This window comes from Octopus bimaculoides, chromosome 4 (assembly GCF_046866305.1).
Source record: "Octopus bimaculoides isolate indiv1 chromosome 4, ASM4686630v1, whole genome shotgun sequence".
Taxonomy (NCBI): domain Eukaryota; kingdom Metazoa; phylum Mollusca; class Cephalopoda; order Octopoda; family Octopodidae; genus Octopus; species Octopus bimaculoides.
Genome location: NC_142931.1, coordinates 18,307,177 through 18,328,412, shown reverse-complemented (window position 1 = coordinate 18,328,412; position 21,236 = coordinate 18,307,177). Strand labels below are relative to the sequence as shown.

At 33.6% G+C, this 21,236-nt stretch overlaps 1 protein-coding gene across 50 annotated transcripts in view; it reads right to left on the bottom strand.

The window, feature by feature from the left end:
* Positions 1 to 21,236, bottom strand: part of LOC106881370 (kinesin-like protein KIF13A) — a 692,738-nt gene that overhangs the window by 610,171 nt on the left and 61,331 nt on the right. For 18 of the 50 annotated variants that reach the window (XM_089350407.1, XM_089350411.1, XM_089350421.1 and 15 more), the window contains exon 3: positions 7,532 to 7,582. The exons of 23 other annotated variants lie outside the window; for them this stretch is intronic. In XM_089350407.1, coding sequence (XP_089206533.1) covers positions 7,532 to 7,582 — 51 coding nt within the window. The remainder of the gene's footprint in view (positions 1 to 7,531; positions 7,583 to 21,236) is intronic. 9 more of the 50 variants (XM_089350399.1, XM_089350440.1, XM_089350401.1 and 6 more) reach the window with 1 other exon arrangement.

Here is a 21,236-nt window from a genome sequence, read left to right as displayed (position 1 = left end):
CTACTTAGAATAATAAATGATTATCTGCATGTATCCCACTTTCCATAGTATGTACACCATATCCCTGTGTGTTGTAAGAGGTGATTAAAAGGATTGGTGTCTGGAAGGACATCCAACTAAAGTTCTGTCCAACCCATGCCAGTATGAAAAAATCAGTCATAATGATGATGAACCAATTATATTATTTATATTACTATGGGAGAGAAGAATCTAAATCAGAACCACCATTTACCCTCTGCTGTGAATAGGGGCAACGGAATTTTAACCTGTACCCTTACAACTTGAATAAAAGTAAAGCTGACTGATCATCTATAAAATACTTATAAACAAATTAGCCAGGAAGAAACTACTAAAATGCGACAATACTAGTAAACATGTGAACTTTGTAAGAATATTTACAGAAATGTAATCAACTAATTTATCTTATTAACACAACTAGGATTACAAAGGCTGTATCTTGTTTCACTCTTGGATGCTCTCCATATGCCAATATAACTCAGACACTCTTCCAATAAACTCAATTGTCCTCAAACGACTCTAGAATGTTTTGACAATCATATTGTCAACATTCCAACATTCCAGCAATAAAAATCTTTTACAGAAATTTCAATTTCTGCTTGATCTTCCTTAATAGCTATTTCTTTTATCGCTAATCTTTCTATAATATGGCTATTACGATCGTTGGAGAAGTTTGGAATATCTTGACCTTCATTACACTACCACACAAAACAGTTCACAGAATCTGTGGAATCTTTCATTGCTTTCACTATCCACGAAGTTCCTCTGTATTGGTTAGCATTCTTTAATTTACTTGTATCAGACTGGCCCTGCTGGAGCACTGCCTTGAGGAATTTGGTCAAATGAATCAACCTCAGTATTCATGTTTTTTTTCTTTTAAGATTGGCACAGGTTATTGGGCTCTTTTGCTGAATTGTTAAATTACAGGGATGTAAACACACCAACACCAGTTGTCAAGTGGTAGTAAGAGACAAAGGCATACACACGAGCTTCTTTCAGTTTTTATCTACCAAATCCACTCAAGGCTTTGGTTGATCTGAGGCTATAATAGACACTCACCCAAGGTACCACACAGTGAGACTGAACCCCAAATCACGTGGTTGGGGGGAAAAAACTTAGCATAGAGCCACACCTGTACCTATCAGCCTTTCAACACAAGTCATGGACACTATCCCTCTTCTAGTATTATTATTTCTTTTTTAAATCCCTCAAAATTTACCAAAATTCCAAGAAAATATTAAAAGCATTTAACAGCTAAAGTAAATCTTACACTTTTTACACTTTTTATCCATTATGAATTTTATTCCAGTGCAGACCCATCAATCTAACAATGCCTTAATAGTGATGTGCTGTTTTTATAACAATAAAAATATAACCAATTAGTCCACTTAATTACCTTTTTACTTCTGATAGTTTATTGTTGCTGTTAGGTAACAAAAAAAAAAATTTCTTTTTAAAGTCAAAACTCATGCTGAATCCATAAAAACTCTCAAAAGCATCCATCAATGGGTATATACCAATCTTGTCTCTTACAACAGCAAGAAAACAAATGCGAATCATCAAGAAAATATAGTGCCAAAACCTCTTTACTCATGAGCAGAATTTAGTTAGACACCTTAAAAATCTCTTTAGAAGTCAAATCTTCCCATTATCAATCATTTCTCTTGTGATAGCACATCCTTAACATTTCCAGGATTACCTCCCAATGACTGACCCTTTTTTTCAGGGTTAGAAGGTACTTCAACCCCATCAGTTATCAATACCCTACAGAGCTCTCTGTTCAGATGAGGAGCACAATGGATTATTGCTCTTATATCTGTGAAGGTGGCACTATTGCACACAGTCATCCTAAACAGCATCCCAAATGAAAAAAGATAACTTTTTTAAAAAATGAAAAAGTCAACTTGACTGATAGAGTATGTGTGAGTGATTTTATGCCTAACTTCTGGCCTACAAGGCTTTTTGCGTTTTTTTTTTTTTCTGCTGCTCTTCTAATGGCTTCTGCTCTTCATGGCTAGCCATGTTCATGCCGTCTCTACACAAGTATTCCCAACCTACTTGTCTCTCCGCCTCTCATTTTTGCTTTGTCCAACCTCCCAGTCCTACACTAATCTCTACACCCAGTTGTTCCATCCTGGAACATCTTCCCTCTGGAATTCCCTGCAGATTTATATCTTTCATGCAGTTATTGACTTACAAAGAGGAGCATTAATAATGTCATCCTCACCAGTCTAGGAGCTCTTATTACAAGACATATGCACTGCCCCTTCCTCCAGATCCCACAAGTAAAATATACTTATTGCCTCCAGTATCAATGTTAAAGCTCCAAATGAAATAATTACTCGTATGGAAATTCTAAAAGAAATACTATTCTTAAAAGTATACTCCACAAAAGAATGCAGCATGTCACTGGTTTCCTAAAAAATTTTTTTCATTCATTAATGCTAAGTCAAATCAAAGATGATTAGTTTTTTTTTTATTCATTCTTAAAATGTTATAAAACTCAGTGAACTTTGGTAGACTTCTAATTTTCTTTTGTGCAAATCTTTCTCCGACATTTAATGTAACAATGCATGAAATAAACTTCCGAAAACAAGTTAGTTTAAATAGAAAAGTTGAAACATTAAAGTCTGAGTTAGCAATAAATACAGTAATAAAGAGATATGTTAATAACTTTAAAAAAATTAGTTAAAGAGATGAAACTATTAAGAGATGCCAACAGCAAATAAAATTTTAAGGAAGGAAAAGCAGATAAACAAGAAAGAAATACCAAATTAAAAATGAAATTATATTGCATTGAGAGAGAGAGAGAGAGAGAGAGAGAGAAAGAGAGAGAGAGAGAGAGAGAGAGGGAGAGAGAGAGGGAGAGAGAGACATTCTGAAGAGCTTGTGTTTACAGGCATTTTCATGCTGGCGAGATTAGTTTTACACTATCCTGTTCATCACTTCTGAATTCCAGTGAATCAAAGATCATAGTTTCAATTCTCAAAACCTTCATTTAAACTAAGAATACCATTTCAAGCTCAAATTTGCAGAGTCATGGAGTAAACTAACAATGTCAGTTATTAGCTGTTGCAAAAATTCTATTTCCCCCAAATTTCCCAACACTACTCTTGACATACCTATACACCTTTCCTCTTCATAAGCTCACTTTTCTGTTTTTTTATGTTATAGTCTGGGTGCTGCACATGTACTTTTGTTTATCATTGCTTTCTCTTATTGCTGTTTTCTGTTCTCTCTTTTACCTACTTTTGTTCAATTTTAGTTTGCCTGAGCATTGTATACAATAATCTGATCATCATTTAATGCCATTATATTTCATATTGTATATGAACATTATTGCTTGGACTATGACTTTAAAGAATCTTAGATTCAACCTGGATTCCTAGACTGGCCTATTATCATTTGGATGTAACATCATAGATATGAGTTCATTGAAAATATTTGTTTAAAGCCCTTTCTTTCAACAGTTGAAAGCCTCTTGTAATTCTGTTTTGATGTGGGTGATATAGACTTAAACCATCACACAATTTAACATCACCAACCAGTTGGAGGTATTCAAGTCAGGTCTCCAGGTGGAGAACAACTTTTGTTCTATTCACCAGTGTCAGAGGCCCTGAAAAGCATAATGAGCACTGGCTTTCTTCCTCTGATTATATATTTTCCAACTGGAGTAACTTTGTATCTCCCTACAGCAAAACACCTGTTCTTGTCTGTCAAATTTCAACCTCTCATCACCTGGCATAAAGCCACCTCTCTCAATATTACTCTGCCCTCAATTGGGGGGGGGGGGTCCTGTCTTTGTTTTACTTGGTGACTCCACAAGTATTGTATTGGTGCCATGTAAAAAGCACCTGGGACACTAAGGTGGTTGGCATTAGGAGGAGGATCCAACCATAATAATCATGCCAAAGCTGACATAGGAATTTGGTGCAGTTGTCTGAGTTCCCTAGCTCATTGAACTGTCCAACCCATACCAGCATGGAAAACAGACGGTGGTAATGATATATATTGTGGTAAATCATAAAAACAAAATCTATGAGAGCCAAATCAACTGATTCTCAAAATAATATTGCAAAACAGGCCAGTGTAATGTTGTTAGAACAATAACAGTTGTTAGTTATGAAATATGAAGATGCTTCCTACATCTTAATGATTCCCTCAGGCATGAGGATGATATAAGTAGCTGCACCTAATTCCAACATTTCTGAGGTTATTACAGCCATTTCCTATTAACTTCAGTAATCAAGCATTAATAAAATTTAATTTATTACACCAACACAAAAACATTTTCGTTACTAATATAGCCATGCTAGAAAAAAAATGTCTATTTTAATCCTTTTATGTATGGAAATATTTTTCTACACCATTATCATTTCTTTTTTTTGCTTTTTAATAATTTTCCTCTAAATCTGGATTATTTCAGCTGCATTTTCCATCATTGTAAGGATTATATTTTTATTCATAAAAATATATTTTAAGACAGAACAGGCAGGTATTTAACAATTACATCAAACAGATTTTGCAAGCTATCACAGTTCTGTTGTTACTCCTTGATTAGGTGGTGTTTCTACAACAATAATTCTATATATGTTGGTATTTATAAAGCAATCCAATTTGAGAGGCTACGAACTACCACTTTCCCTGCAGTGAATTCATGGAAAAAGAGAAGTCTTCTGTATTCTATATTCTTTCAAGAGTAGTCTGCTCTATCCACAGAACAGTGGATTAGAGGATTCTGTAGAGCATGTAACAAAATAACAGTTTATAATTATGTTTCTTTACTTCTGCTAGGGTAGACTTTGCCTTTTATCCCTCCAGAGTCAATAAATATAGTTCCAATTAAAATTTAAAAAAAAAAACAGTTGATTTAATCTTATCTAATTTCCCCAAAAATGTCTGACGTTATGCCTAAGAAATCTACAGAAATCCAACAACTGCACTGGCAAATACATGTCTAAATTACCTAAACTTTAGTAACTCTAAAAGATAAAACAAAATCTTTGTACCTGGTTTGTAGATATGAAAACCTTACATATTCTTCCAGGAAGCTTTTCATCTTCTAACATTTCCTATTGAAAATTAATTCTAGTACTTTATCCAAGCTATCTACACTTTTACAGCCCGTTCCTTCTAAGACAAAGACACCAAAGACTTTACTTAGATTAATAGCCTTTCAAACATTTTTATCTCATACTCATAAATTGCTAACCAAAGGACTACTGGCATCCTTCATGTTTCTCTTCTATTCTTGGAGATAGAACATTTACTTGAAAAACATGCATTATTTCGAATACTTTGATGTTAATATACGACTTGCTACTGATTTGTGTACTTTGTAACAGTCATTTTCTGCAGCTTTCAAGTTGTTTATTCCTAGCATGCTTCTGTAATTCCATTTGGTTCAAATAACTATATTTAATAAATATGCATATATATATATGTATATATATATATATAAAATCAATATTTGTGTAAATGCTTTTTCTTGAGTTAGTTATCTATAGTTGTGGATAATCCACTCTACTAAGCTACTATAAAACTACGGATAAGTGACTATTTTACATGGTTCTGAGAATAAGATAGGAAATCACATTAATAGAGAAGCTATTTTCAGTTCTCTTAACTTTTTCGGTATCAACCTGCACGAAATTGGACACTAAAATATTTGTATTAAGATTTCACTGGAAATTTCCATTATAACATGAATATCAAGATTTTAGCTGCTCAAACACATTACTAATAAATAGAGATTTTACTAAGGTATTCTAAAATCTTTATTATGAAAATTGAGACTTAATAGAAAGATGTCAATAAAGGGTTAACAGGTTTTCAGGAAAAAAATTTCTTATTAATCCTTTTGCAATTAATTTTCTGTTTTAATTTGAAAAATAATGAATATGCAAGTGCTTAGTTAAAATAAGCTATCTTTTAATTATTGAACTGGTGTCTGTCTGAACAGGACAAAAAGTCCTAACATAAAAAAAAAAAAATGTTTTAATTCAGTCCATTTTTATAGATTATTTTGGTAGAATCCTTAGAGTCCTTAACGTTAGGTTTTAATTCAAATATAATTTAAATGAGAAGTTTTGTATTAGGCAGTCAAAAGCAGGTTAGTGTTAAATGTTAATCAAGCCCCCAACAGCTTGTGTTAAGTAATTAATCAAATCATGACATCTTATGAATGATGCTGGGCTTCACCTCTTACAATTTGTCTTACACAGCTGACTTTATGATTACATTTTCTATGCATTCTCCTACATTTTCTTCCAAGTTACCAGTTGATTCCAAATTCAAACTGAAAGGATTTTTCTAATTGAAAGCTGCTTAAAAATGAGAGCAATTACTTTCATTAATTTATTACCTTACCGAAGCTTTTATTCAGCAATATATAAAAAAGTTATTCCTGAATTAAGAGGGGCTTAAATGTGAATTAGATTTTTATTTAAGTAAAAAAAAAATTGTCACAAATATCAACTAATGTTAGATTTTTGCTGTAAATAGTAAGGTTAACTTAAAAGATGGAGTTTGATTTCTTGCCAATCTTGTTCAGTACGTTATGCATATCATACAAGTTTTGCATTTTGTCATGCAACAATTCACCAGATTGTCTCCTCCTAAGAGGACCTTGAGGACAAAAGGAGATTGAGAAATAATCAGGACACGGCAGCTATGAAACTAGAACAGAATTTCCATAGCAACCACTGCAGCCTGGCCTGCTTGTCACATATTTGTCTTGTTAGGCACCAATATGTCTGCAGACAATGTGGACAGACTCCTTTGTGAATCTTCATTTGGAAAGATTTGACAAAGAAGGCCGAAAGGCTAAATTCACCTTCGCAGGATTTGAATTCAGAACTTAAAGACCTGGAACAAATGTTGTATGGCATTTTTCTGGCATTCTAATAATTCTGCCAATGCACCACTCTTATATAGAATGTAATTAAGTTCATTTTATTCTATATTACTCCTTCACTACAACATTTCTTCACAGTCAAATGAGTATGAAACAAATATTCCAACTCAAAACTATTGAACAAAGATATGGAAATTTTATGCACACATACACATATACATACACCCATGTATAATGTATAAACACATGTATATGCAAATGACAGACGAGTGGGTGAGAGTGACTGTGCATTATACACATATACACACACACAAAGAAAATGTCATTAATAGTTGTATAAAAACTGTTGCCTTTGAAGAAAACAGAAGATAACATGGTGGATAATAAGGTCCAAAATTCTCTGTACATAGAAAAAAGAAAATGAAATGCAGGATGGCCATGGCTAGAATGCTTTTGATCACAGATGTGTTTAATCAAAGCTGACAACGAGAACAGAAGATGGAAGACTAGTAAAGAAAAGGTTAAGATCAGTAGGAAATATCATTAAAAAGGAATGAGTATGTTAACTTGAGGTAAATTACAAGGAAAAGTGAAAGCTGGAGATGATTCAATGTAGATAAGAATGGAAAAAAAATATATGTCTAGGTTGCAACAAACCTGAAATCAATGTCATACCTTTTATCAGGCGTTTGTTCTTTATCTTCGTTTCTGAAGTTATTAAATAAAAAAGAATAAGTTACATTACCATATAATTTATCTCTCAGCTTTTCCAAGAGTTTCTGTAGCCTTATCAATATATATATATATATATATATATATATATATATATATATATATGTGTGTGTGTGTGTGTGTGTGTGTGTGTGTGTGTGTGTGTGTGTGTGTATATATAAATGAAATGTGTAGTTGTACCCATGAATGTGTGTGCATGTGCATAAATGCACACACAATTTCTGTTATCTCATACTGGCAAAATGAGTATATTCTTGTTAACAGATGCATGGCCTCCTTAGCAGCAACAACTAGCTGAGAAAAGACTAGGCAGTAAAGAAGATATATAATGTGATTGATGGCAATGGTTTTTAGGTTGTGTTTTTTTTGTTTGTTTTGGCTTCAAGCCTCAAGCCATGCCAGAGCCACAAGCTGGCTGATTGTCTATATGCCGCTTTGTCATCAGGCATGCACAGTTGCATCAGAGTCAACCTTCCTCCTTTCTTCAAACTGGCAGCATTGGCAAAGCACCCAGGTGACCAAATCAAAGCGACATGTGCCTATCTGAGCACATCCCTTCCTTGCACCAACATCAAATGTAAGTCTGCTTTGTCGGGATAAACCTGGAGCTAATCACAAATGGAAGATATGCCATGAAATGTTTGTGGGTATAGCTTAGCTCAGACGACAATAACCCTTTGCAAGAATAGAGCACCTTCAATTTATCACTGTTATAGAAAATTTATGAGAGAGAGTAAAAATGAGGAATCTGATCCATATGACCCTAAAGCTTCGTTAATGAGATATGACAAAATGGGTAAAATAAGTCACGAGGCTTAAATGGGTTAAAAGACATTCATGAAGGATTACAATGAAAATTAAATGCATACAAAAATACAAATTACAATTTAAAATCACAATCAAAGTTATTTGCAAACAGTTTGTAGCAAGAAGTCAAAAGAAACATTATTGAAAATTGGTCATTAAAGAAAAAAAAAAAAAAAAAGAAGCTATTTCTGTTAAATGAAATTATTTCTTTTTAAATCTTTGAATGGACATGGCACTGTTGCTCAGTTTAAGCACCATGACCTGGTTCTTTGGTTATTTCAGTGGAGTGTACTCTGTTGCAAGCAATTGTTGTACCAGGTCCCCAATCCGAGGATAATTGGATAGCGTGATGCACTGCACCCAAATTCAGCAACATACTAATCCTTCGTTTCCTACCAACACCTAGCAGTCTTGGAGAGTAGTGCCCATGATTCTTTTTGTTGTTCTTCCATTTTCTCTGACAGAGGAGGAGGGGTGGACAAAGCAAAATGAGAACATGCCTAAACTCTGATATTTCTATGAGGCCGATCAAAGCCTTGCAGGTCAATTTGGTAGTTGGAGACAGAAAAAAGTCAGAGAGGGGTGAGGTGGGGGGGGGGGGAGTACACCCTTGTCTTGAAATCATGTGATGACTAAACAAGCACCACGATCACACAAGCTATGTTCATTTCCAGCGGGTGACACGTAAAAGCACCCACTACACTCTGAGTGGTTGGCGTTAGGAAGGGCATCCAGCTGTAGAAACTCTGCCAAATCAGACTGGAGCCTGGTGTTGCCATCCGGTTTCACCAGTCCTCAGTCAAATCGTCCAACCCATGCTAGCATGGAAAGCGGACGTTAAACGATGATGATGATGATGATGTCTGGCCAAAGGGAAATATTACCTTACTTTTTGTCTATGTACCACTATACCCAATGAACCCTTCCCTTATAACGATGGTAGGATGTGATTTGAAGATTTGGTTGCTATTTCGAGCAGGTCAAGCGGCTACATATGGAAAGTGTTGATATTGTTCTCATAAATTATATGTAAACTCAGATACATGTTTGAAACTAAGTGGATACCTTAACCTTTCAACCAATTTGACCATTTCTATTTAGTTTAAAACATTACTATCCATTGTAGGATATATGAAGTGCAGAAATATTGAAAAACAATCTTTAAAATTGAGAAATTCATAATATACAATAAAGCAGAGGCTTAAAACTAGCTTGGTGTAGTTTTATGATTCCCTTAATGGGTCTGTCACATTAAGTTGACAGCAAACAACTGCTTTAGCTTGGTGTAGTTATTTAGTTAAATGATCTTAGTAGCTCACACAAACAATATTTGCCTGCAGCCTTTTCATTATTTTCATAATCGGGAGACAAATATCCTATAAATTAGGAGTAATTTATTACGGAATAATACCCATTGACAGATTATGAATTACGGAATAATACCCATTGACAGATTATGAATCAAGTTGTTATCGAGTAGCTCGGTCAGCCTTGAACAAATAGATCTTACAAGACAATCAACTGAATGTTTCATGCAAAACTAAGGTCCCTCATATCAGACATGCTTGATTCAATTTCACTTAGGCTCACATTACATACATATACAATATGACTTTATTTTGCAGGGGTTATAAACAAAGCCAAACAGGATTGAATGCTCTAGCAATTCAACCAATAACTACACTACTGAACACTTATTTAATTTCCTTATAGTCATTCATTGTTTTTCACAAATAACGCATGTCATTATGTTTGTATTCTTCACTATTTCACTGAATACAACAGCAAACCCTGTTTTTTTTCTAACCTTTACAAAGATTGAGAAATGAACAATTATTTTTCTGTCACTTTTCCTCACTGGCGGGTTACTTTTCCTCACACAATTGTGGATTTTGGAGGTTCACACTCATATTTGCCCTTAACCCTTTAGCATTTAAACTGGCCAAATCTAGCCCAAGTGTTCTACCTGTCTTATGTTCAAATCAACCAGATCCAGCCTCTCACACCTACCCAACAATCTCATTTTAAAAAATAAATGATCACAACATTGAAATTTCAAAGGTAGGAGATAATGGAGGATTAATTAAAAACAATGAATAAATAAACATTACATTTGCAAGAGTTATCTGAATGCTAAAGGGTTAAAGGACAATCACAATGTCTTACTTGATGTCAATATAATTGAAAATTGCCTTCAGGTACTTGACTGATACTTATTTTATGAATCTCAGCAGGAGGACAGACAAAGATGGCCGCAGAGTGATTTGAGCTCGTAATGTAAAAGATCAGAAGAAAATACGGCAAAGCATTTTGTCCAGTGCTCTAGAGAGTGTGCTAATCCACCAGCTATTATTGACATGTAACTTGATTATGCAGTTCATATTACTTAGGGACATTTTTGTAGTACACAGGTTAGCAATACCATACTCCAGAAAGTAAAGCTAAAAAAATCCTTATGCTATACACAAACATTATATGCTCACAAAAAATATAAACAATACATTGGGTTGATTAGTAAACAAAATATTCAAAATACTATTTTATTTTTAGCCAAACAGTACTTCGTTATCTCAATACCTTGCAATTGTAGCAACAGTCTAGAAGTAGACTAAATAACAAACAAATGGTTCAGTGATTACTGCAGTTCTGTGAATTGCAGTTTTAAGTTTAGACTAAATAAAATAAGCTGAAGCTAAATAAAAATAAAGAACTGCTATAGCATAAACATTTAACTAGAATATGCTCCATAGATTTTGATAGACTTTTAGCCAGAACAGTTAGTTAATTATAAACAAATTAATTATTCATAGCTGCAGTATTTTCTTTGATAAAATTATAAAATAAAAGATGAAGATTACTCATATTTTAGAAATAAATGGAATAACTTGTTATAAAAATTTTCAAACAGTAGATTTATTCTCAATGACAGTCTAGAGGTTTTGATAGAGAAACTGAAGTAGCTGAAGGGAAAATCAAATCCCAATCCACCCCATCTCTCTCTTTTTACTTTCCCCACCAATAATTAGAAACCGCCTTTACTCCTTCAACCAGAAGGATTGAACTCAGTTTTATAAACACTGAATACGTTATGAAGGTCACTGTAACCATGTCAAGAGAAAGTGTATGAAAGGAAATAAATACTTGTGATTTCATCTTAGTCTTCTGTTAGTGTAAAGCCACAATTAAGACAACCACAACATAAGAAAAACTGTACTAGTTATTTAGATAATAAATACATCCAGGATATTGCTTGCGCCATCAAACAAATGACTTAACAAGATGCCAAAGCATTGAACAGCTCTGATAGGCCAATACAAACTTGTGAGATGCCTTAACTGCTGCTAGTAATGCTTGTTCCCATGTTTATTCCACCGTTATCAACTATATTCCACAAGACAAATACATTTAAGAAATGAAATCGGGCTTCCTTTGTTTGGGACACACTTAAAATGCAAACGAGGGCCTGTTTTATTGCAGAATGATGGTGTATTTATAAATTCACTATAAATAGTGAATTCTTAATTAACATATGGTAAAAATTTACTTTCATCAAAATATTCTTTCTGTGTTTAATTTTATTATTGTAACTAAATATTCAATTTAATCCATGAAGAAATGATGCAGGCCTGTATTCTATAAAAGCTGTCATTAAATGTTCCATTAGCTTTGATTGGGCTATTGCAACAGTTGCTTTCATGCAGTTTTTCATTCAGAAAAATCTAAGGTGTTTTTAACACTGGAAACATTGAATTAATTGTAAAATCTAGGCATTTCATGAATATTTATGAAGCAGTATGAGCATTCAGAAAAGAGAAAAGCTGCAATGAATGATGGCAGAAACATAAAGGAAGGGATAGGTTGCAGCGAAGAAAAGATAGAAGGGAAAAATAAAAATTAATGGAGATGTAAAAATAGACTGAGATGAAAAATAGCACTTGTCATTTTAATTTTTAGCATAGCTTTTATAGGTTTCCTCTTCTTTGTTTTTTTTTTAGAAATCAATGAATGATTTCAACATTTAAAAAGCCAATGGGTATAAAATTAAATAGATCAACAATAGTAAAGTGGATCATTTTTCCAAGATAGTTAATTTTTATTTTCTAGCTTTCTCTCTGTCAAAACAGCTTTCTATAAATAGTCTAGGATTTAATTTGCTACATTTGACTTGATAAATTTTCTAAAAATATTAATTCTGGAAGGATAATCATTAAGTATTAAAAATAAGGATGCATTTAGAAATGACATATGTATGTATCTGTGTGGTCTGTTGTCCAGAGCAGATAACATCTCAATTGCGCTATCTCTCTCTACACACACAAAACTGATATAAATTTGATGTCTAAGTGGATTAGAATATATAGAATTGTCATAATCAAATATCTGATGGCTCTAGGTCATTTTTCTCCACATAAATATCTGATAAGACAATATTTACTTCTTTCTGACAAGACAAGGCCAACCTTTATTCATACTAATTTTATTGATCTTAGTGAATATTGAACTAAAAACAGAAGAACATAACCATATACTATAAGCCGTCCAATTCCAGCACTCATGATTTCCAACAATCCACTGCTTAGAATCAATAAGCTGAGGTCATATGACTTAAATACCAAATATGAAAAAAAGTCAATATAAACTTAGAGAAAATTTCAGATGTAACTAATATATATTCCAAACTAGGATTCATGAAAATGTATAAATTAAAAATATTACAAAACAGCCTACATTTTCAGAAATAACTAATTATGGGAGCCTCAAAGATTGATTAAACAAAACTTTCCTCATTCAATATAGATAAGTGGTTATTTGAGAGGGGTGTTGCCTTTCATTTGTAAAGGTGCAGGTAGGGTTAAGAAGCTTACTTTGTAACCACCCAGTTTTAAGTTCAGTCCTACCTTGGGCAAATGTCTTCCATTATAGCCCTGAGTCAGTTAACACCTACTGAGTGAAGTCAGTAGATAAAAACAGTGTAGGAGCTCAAGGTTGGTGTGTGTATTAAACACACACACACACACATCAGGCATGTGCTGTGAGTAATTACTCAGGGTAGGCAGTTGGTGGAGTTTATGTAGTAAAACACAAAATAAGTGAAACAGGCACACGACTGAGTTAGAAGCAGATTTACTTCTACCTTTATAGCGTGTATAGAAAACATTATAGGAATGTACACAGCATATGTACCACAGCAGTACCATGCTTAGTTTTAATACTGAGATTGAAAGGCAGGGGCAAATTATGCCTACCTAACCTACAAAAAAAAAATATTTTACATTTTATGCATAACAATCAGAGAAACCTTCATAATTTTATTGAATTAGGTGCATATTTTGCTGTAAAGGGAAAATGTTACTATTGATTTATTTCATTCAGGGTAGGCACTGCCTACCTAGACAGCCCGTCCCCAATATACACATATATATATACATACATATATATATATATATATATTTATATATATATATACATACATACATATATATATTATACACACACACACACACACACACACACACACACACGACTGTATATATGTATTTAGGTTTGTTCCCCCCACCACTGCTTAACAGGTGTTGGTTAGCTTATGTTCATATAAGTTAGCATTTCAACAAGCAACTGATGGAACCAGATTTTTTTTAAAATAAGTACTAGGGTTGATTTGTACAACTAAACTTTTCAAGGCAATGCCCCAGCATGGCCACAGTCAAATGACTGAATGAAGACAAAAGGTTAGAGTAGGGGGGGGGGGGGGAAATGATTTCAGTTTGGGAAGAATAAGAAGTTATTGTCAAGAACATGTAAAAAGCAAATGCAAAGATGCAATCAGTCCTTCGTGACTCACAAAAGAAAATAGATATGTGAAGCTATATCAGTAAAACCAATTACACATTGAAGATAAAAACTGTGTAAGTGTATGTTCAACAGCAAAATCTACAAGGAAATAAACCACCACCCACAAATATGTGCACATTCCATAATATATTAATACATCCTTCTTTGACAAGGCTTCACCATATGCAACAATTCACAATAAGATAACTAGAAATGTTTAGCCTGTTATCTCTGTTCTCTCCATAATCACCTTTACACTCAATATTAGACACCGAAAACAACAATATGAATTTGATAAAATATACAAGATTATGGAACAGCTTTTCTATATATTAATTTTTAAAGCAGATCCTATGGGTTTCAGTTTATAAAAGTACACTTTTTGTTTGTACAGGGTTTGTATGTACATGGTGATATATTCTCTTTTACTCTTACTTGTTTCAGTCATTTGACTGTGGCCATGCTGGAGCACCGCCTTTAGTCAAGCAAATCGACCCCAGGACTTATTCTCTGTAAGCCTAGTACTTATTCTATCAGTCTCTTTTGCCGAACCACTAAGTTACGGGGACGTAAACACACCATCAGTTGTCAAGCGATGTTGGGGGGGGGACAAACACAGACACACAAATACATACATATATATACGACAGGCTTCTTTCAATTTCCATCTACCAAATCCACTCACAAGGCTTTGGTCGGCCCGAGGCTACAGCAGAAGACACTTGCCCAAGGTGCCATGCAGTGGGACTGAACCCGGAACCATGTGGTTGGTAAGCAAGCTACTTACCACACAGCCACTCCTGCGCATATATATATATATATATATATATATATATATATATATATAAAGTTTACATTGTGTTTTCGCAACATAACTCATTTTCATTTACTGTCAGTTTTTTTTTTATGCTGGTATGAGGCAGATGGTTAGAAAGGATTCAACAAGCTCTGGAGAACTGCATTGAGCTCCAATGTCAGTTTTGACATGTTTTCTGCAGCTGGATGCTCTTCCCAACAGCAACAAATTTACAGTGTGTACTAGGTGCTTCATTTTTTTTTCTTGTGTGTGTCACTGGCACTAATTAGGCTGTAGATCAACTTACAAGACAATAGAAGAGAAGGATAAGAGAAACCCTCGACTGAAGGTGATTGGGTATATTTGGCTACTAGTAAAGTTATATTAATAGATTTAATGCAGAGAGCAATAAAAAGTTAATTAGTAATACCTTAGGAATGAGAACCCAGGTTTGAAATTTCCCCAAAACACCTGATGAAGGCTTGAGGGTATATTAGCTGAAACGTTGTGTTAATAACAAACAAGATGAGGACAAATAGCTATCAAATGAAAATAATATAGAGCTGTATAACATAATACTAGTTAAAGAAACTTAGGTTAAGAGAATTACAACACAGACAATTACTTAGGAATCAAACCAATATCAGGAAGAAATATAAATGCATTAGATTAATAATTAAAACATAGCTAAATGCAAAAACAAAGGGTACGAATATACTGTCCAGTTAATAAGTTATAATATTCTCAACCAGATGTTAAAAAATAATGATTGCATTTAGAATACACCATCCCAGATCTGATGTAGTAAGATTTATCATGAAGAGAGGTAGGAATCATGCGCAACAAGAAAGCTTTTAAAATATCTAGTAAGGGATAATGGGAAACTAATACAAATATGAACAGGACAAAATATCTGAACAAAATGTTTTGTCTTTAAGCTAATAAATGCATAACTGAAGGTGACATGACTTATGTAGAAAAAGTAAAAACCAACAAAAATTGTGAAAGATTAAATCTAAGCTAAAAATAGAATAGAATGCCATGGTAAAGTGAAAGCAAGAAAAGCCCCCATATGGCCAACACCTGAAAAGGTGGAAGAAGACGAGGAAAATTTGAAATACTGGTTGAGAAGCACAATTGTGGCACAGGTCCAAAGCCTTTCCAGCAGAAACCACCAGAAGCATGTAATAAAGTGGAACACAGCAGCTGTAGAATATGTGGAAACTAAGAAGAAACAATTAACCATATTGTTTCAAGTTCCTCAGTCAAGAAAGAAATATGTACCAATGTTAAACAGTTGGGGGTTTACACACATTGGAAGTTAAGACAGTATTATGAAAAACCTACAGAATAGACAAAGTATACATATATCTTGTGAAGACAAATGCCTCACCAAATATCAGTTCCAACAGATGATAATGGATCTTATAGGAAAGGAAAAACTATTCAAATATAAAGATTTGGGAATAAGGAAAAACCCAATACAGTGGGCCTGAAAACAGAAACATTCTCTAATAATAGATGCCTATGAAATCATGAAGAAAAGAAAACGCAAAGGCATGCAATATATAACCAAAACTCCAGGACTTCCAAATATGCACAATATACAGAAAATAGCGTAATGAATGAAATGAGAAACAAGGTGAGCTAACAATGTAGGAAGTTTTAAAAAACCTATCTAGGTGCTTACCAGGCTATCCAAAATGGCAGGATCTTTGTAGATCCACATTTCTTTGTATTCTTCTGAAGAGATGCTTTTACACTCGAAATATAAAGTTTTGTAAAACTTACTGCAATGCAAAAAGCTGTCTTTATTTCTCATTTTGTTCATTATTCTACATTATACTCTACAGAAAATTCATTACAGGCACTATTACACTTGTAGAGATATTTCACTACAATAGAAACAAAACCAAAATAGACACCGTATACTCAAGACACAGAGCCACGCTCAGTAGGGCAGTGATAATCTGCAATCAAAATAGGATCAAAAAGATCAAAGGTTCTAGTACTCAACAGGTAATTTTGATATCAAAATACTGAAAGGCAAAGTTAACCATGATGGGATTTGAACTCAAAAAATAACCGAAAGACATGCCATTGAGCATTATGTCCAGCATGCTAACGATTCTGCCAGCTCACTATCCTTAATAATAATAATAATAATAATAGTGATGGAACGACATTGGGAAATTTTGATTAACTAAAAAAAAAGTCTCCTTGATATAGATCATGAATGCATAATTATTTACTCCATCATTTAACTTCATTAATTTCTCTGAAGTTTAAGAATTTAAATACTACAATAAGTAAACCAATGAGTGAGCCTATACATGGTCACACAACCTGTTAGCAATAGTAGCTAAATTTCCCACTAACCACATTATGCAGTCATTGAAAAAAAGGGGGCGGGGCACATTGGATATTGTAGCTTATTTCTAGAGTGTCATTATACTTGAAAAACAGAAAATTGATGGAGTGATCAATGCAAATGCCTTTGATCATACATGTGCTCAATCAGGATTGACTTAAGTCTGATCAACATCAACACTATAATGCTGCTAGATTGTGTGTGAGAGAGATCTTTTTCTTTTGCCTCAGATGAACTAAGCTTTTACTCTATAATTAAACCATTGCCTTCTCAACAACCTACCAATAATTTCAGATGTCAATTAGATATCAAGTGATCAATCTCTCTTCATAAACTAAAAATAAAAACACTGCCCTTAAATGTCACCTGGAAAGTGCAGCATTCAATACCCTCCCGTTCTAACTGGGATGAATATTATTCTAGTGCCAACCGAATTTCAACTCCAAATGCAACTCAATATTCTCAGAAATGTTGGCAACCCTGACAAAATGCATAGTAGTATTTCATCTGTCTTTATGTTCTGAGTTCAAATTCTGCCGAGGTTGACTTATCCTTTCAGGGTTGATAAATTAAGTGCCAGTTGCATATGGGGGTCGATCAAATCGACTGGACCCCTCCAAAAATTTCAGGCCTTGTGCCTAGAGTGAAAAAGAATATTCTCCATGCTTTTACATCTCAGGCAAATGGTATTTGTCCTTTTACAAAAATAAAATCCAACTATGATTATTTTGAACAAGAAATATACTCTCCACAACTATATACATAAACTATAATAAATTAGTTCAAACCAAGCAATAAGGGAACTACTGAGTGGTCACTCAACTTGCAGAAATATAAGCCAAATATCCGTTTAATTACACCATACCTTCTAAGAAAAGAAAAGGAGGCCTTTAGATAACGCAAGCCTAGATACAGCTAAAAAATAAGTGGAGTGGTCATGGCTGGGATACTAAGCAACTTGAAATCTTTCTTTGAGGTTCAAATCAAGATATTCTAACACTCACCAAATAAGGTAAATTGGGAAAGTAAAGAATAAACTATGTGGGCAGGTGTCTTCCACTATAGACCCAGGCCAACTAGAGCTTCACAAGTGGATTTGATATATGGAAACTGTAAAGCCTATTTACTGTTGGTATGCATGTGCCTTTGTCTTGACATCGCATGATGGTTCTAAACAAGCATCACCAGAAGGAGAGCCAGCCATAGAAAACCTGTATTAAACTTTATCTAATCCATGCAAGCATGTGAAAGCAGACACTAAAATGATAATTTAAAACTATTTCTACAACAATTATTCTAAAAGTTACTAAAATCTTAATTTAACAAAATATATTTTAAACACTTTAGAAATTTTGCTTGTCTATAATTTTATTATTTTTAAAAATTCAAACCATGTTCTATTTAATTCAATTACTGATAATTCCAATGACTGATAATTCAATTTTTAACCAAAATAAATTTAGAACTAGCTATTAAATACGTCTGAAGATAGGGATTCACAAATGTGTATATACTTCATAGTATGAGTGCACACATACATCTTACACTTCCATTCTTAATACTTTAAAATCACTAAATATGAAAGCTGTATAAGAATCTATACAAAATACTGAACACAAAGTTTATTCACTAAATTAATGGAGAGATAAGTTTATATATATATATATATATATATATATATATATATATATATATATATATATATATATATGACAAAAAAAAGTTTACAATTCAATCTTGTTGAAAAGAAAAAATACCATAGGTTGGTAGATAAGATATATAAAACATACAAGTATACAGCACAAATAATTACATTAAAATTAGTATTCAACTGAAGGAAATATTTTGTATTTATTTATTCAACACATTTTATTTAATTTTATTGGCCCATATAGAAATTTATGCAATAAACTAGAATTCCAAAGATAAGAGAAATCTTGAATGTAATTCCAGTATTTGGTTGAGTTGTTCTTATTTCAGCAATGAAAACCTTTGACAGTAAAGAAGCCCTGTTGACTTTATATCTGATTCCTCAACACAAGACATTAAGTATTGGAAGGGAACTGTATGGGTTGCTTGGCCTACAAGAAATGGTAGCTAAATCATTGTTTTCCATCTTTGAAGTATGATGCACTGTATAATGTAGGCTTAAGTACATTATCTGTGTAGAAAAGGGGAGGGGCAGATAAAATAGTCACTGATGTCATGTCTGATTAGGTTTGCTTGAACATGGCTAGTCTGGGACTAAACAATGCTAATTCGGCTATCTTTCAATTACAATAATTAGCTTCCTTGGGAAAGTGTATTTATGACCTTGAGTAAACTAATTTAACCAAATTTAAATTTTCCATGCAATGAAAGCCTTTCCAAATGTAGGGCTCAGATATTGTTGTTGTTGTTGGCACTCCATTGCTTACGACGTTGAGGGTTCCAGTTGATCCGATCAACAGAACAGCCTGCTCGTGAAATTAACGTGCAAGTGGCTGAGCACTCCACAGATACGTGTACCCTTAACGTAGTTCTCTGGGATATTCAGCATGACACAGTGTGACAAGGCTGACCCTTTGAATTACAGGCACAACAGAAACAGGAAGAAAGAGCGAGAGAAAGTTGTACAGTAGGGTTCACCACCATCCCCTGCCGGAGCCTTGTGGAGCTCTAGGTGTTTTCACTCAATAAACACTCACTATGAGCAGTCTGGGAATCGAAACCGCGATCCTATGACCGCGAGTTTGCTGCCCTGACCACTGGGCCATTGCGACTCCACGAGGGCTCAGATATATATATATATATATATATATATATATATCCTTGGATTAAAACATTTCAAGAGAAAATCCTTCAGCCATCCACAAAGTTTATCACATGCAACTATGGAGTTTTGGTTCTTGCCATTGGGTAGTTTATTTGCATTAGAAATAGAATTACTAAGTAACAGAATAATGTGAAGCATTAACAAGTACGTTATTATAACTATATATCTTAAGTGCATTGCTTTTTGCAGTATAATGCATTTTGAATGCACCTTTAAGTATGTCAGAAATATCACACTCTCATTCACTCAATAATTGCTCTCAAAAATCATTAATTTCTTCAAACATTTTACATATTTCATCCAAGAAATATCACATAAGAAATGGCTTATGTTGTCCCTCAAAGAAGTAAATGGGAAAATGTAGAACATAATTCAAAAATTTACTAGAATCCTGACACATCGATAATCATTCTCTACAAACCTATTAATTTTATTTAGTACAATCTTCGTTATTTTCAAGCGAGAAAATGTCATAGAACTGCTGATAAATTCTAGTAACATCATTTTGTAATCACATATTCACGGAACAGATACTGGATTATAGCCATTTGCCAATTTCAGTCTTGTAATAACCATATCTTTCCATGGAGTAATCTTAAATAAATTACCATCTTTAAGAGAATGTTTATGAAAATGGATCTCGAAAAAGCAATTTTCTGTAATCTTAGATTTTACTATTCACACTTCATTTTACCAATTTGAACAGTTTCCAATTTTTAAGCTTCATTTATTCATTTCTTCCACAAGCACAGCACTTCGAATATATAGAGAAAACCTAAAGCAAATGAGACAGCCAGATATTGTGCTTCTATAAACGACATTAGAGCAATGACATGAATGCCATGCAATAAAAAAACAAAAATGTTGGTAGAATCAACCTGCAAGTAGAGTAGTCCATTTATTAATTAAATGGGAGCATCAAAGAATTTCAAGTCTAGATCATATATTCTAAATGAGACAGTGCTTTATGAATCATTCATTTATTATACACTCACCTGCAAAAAATATA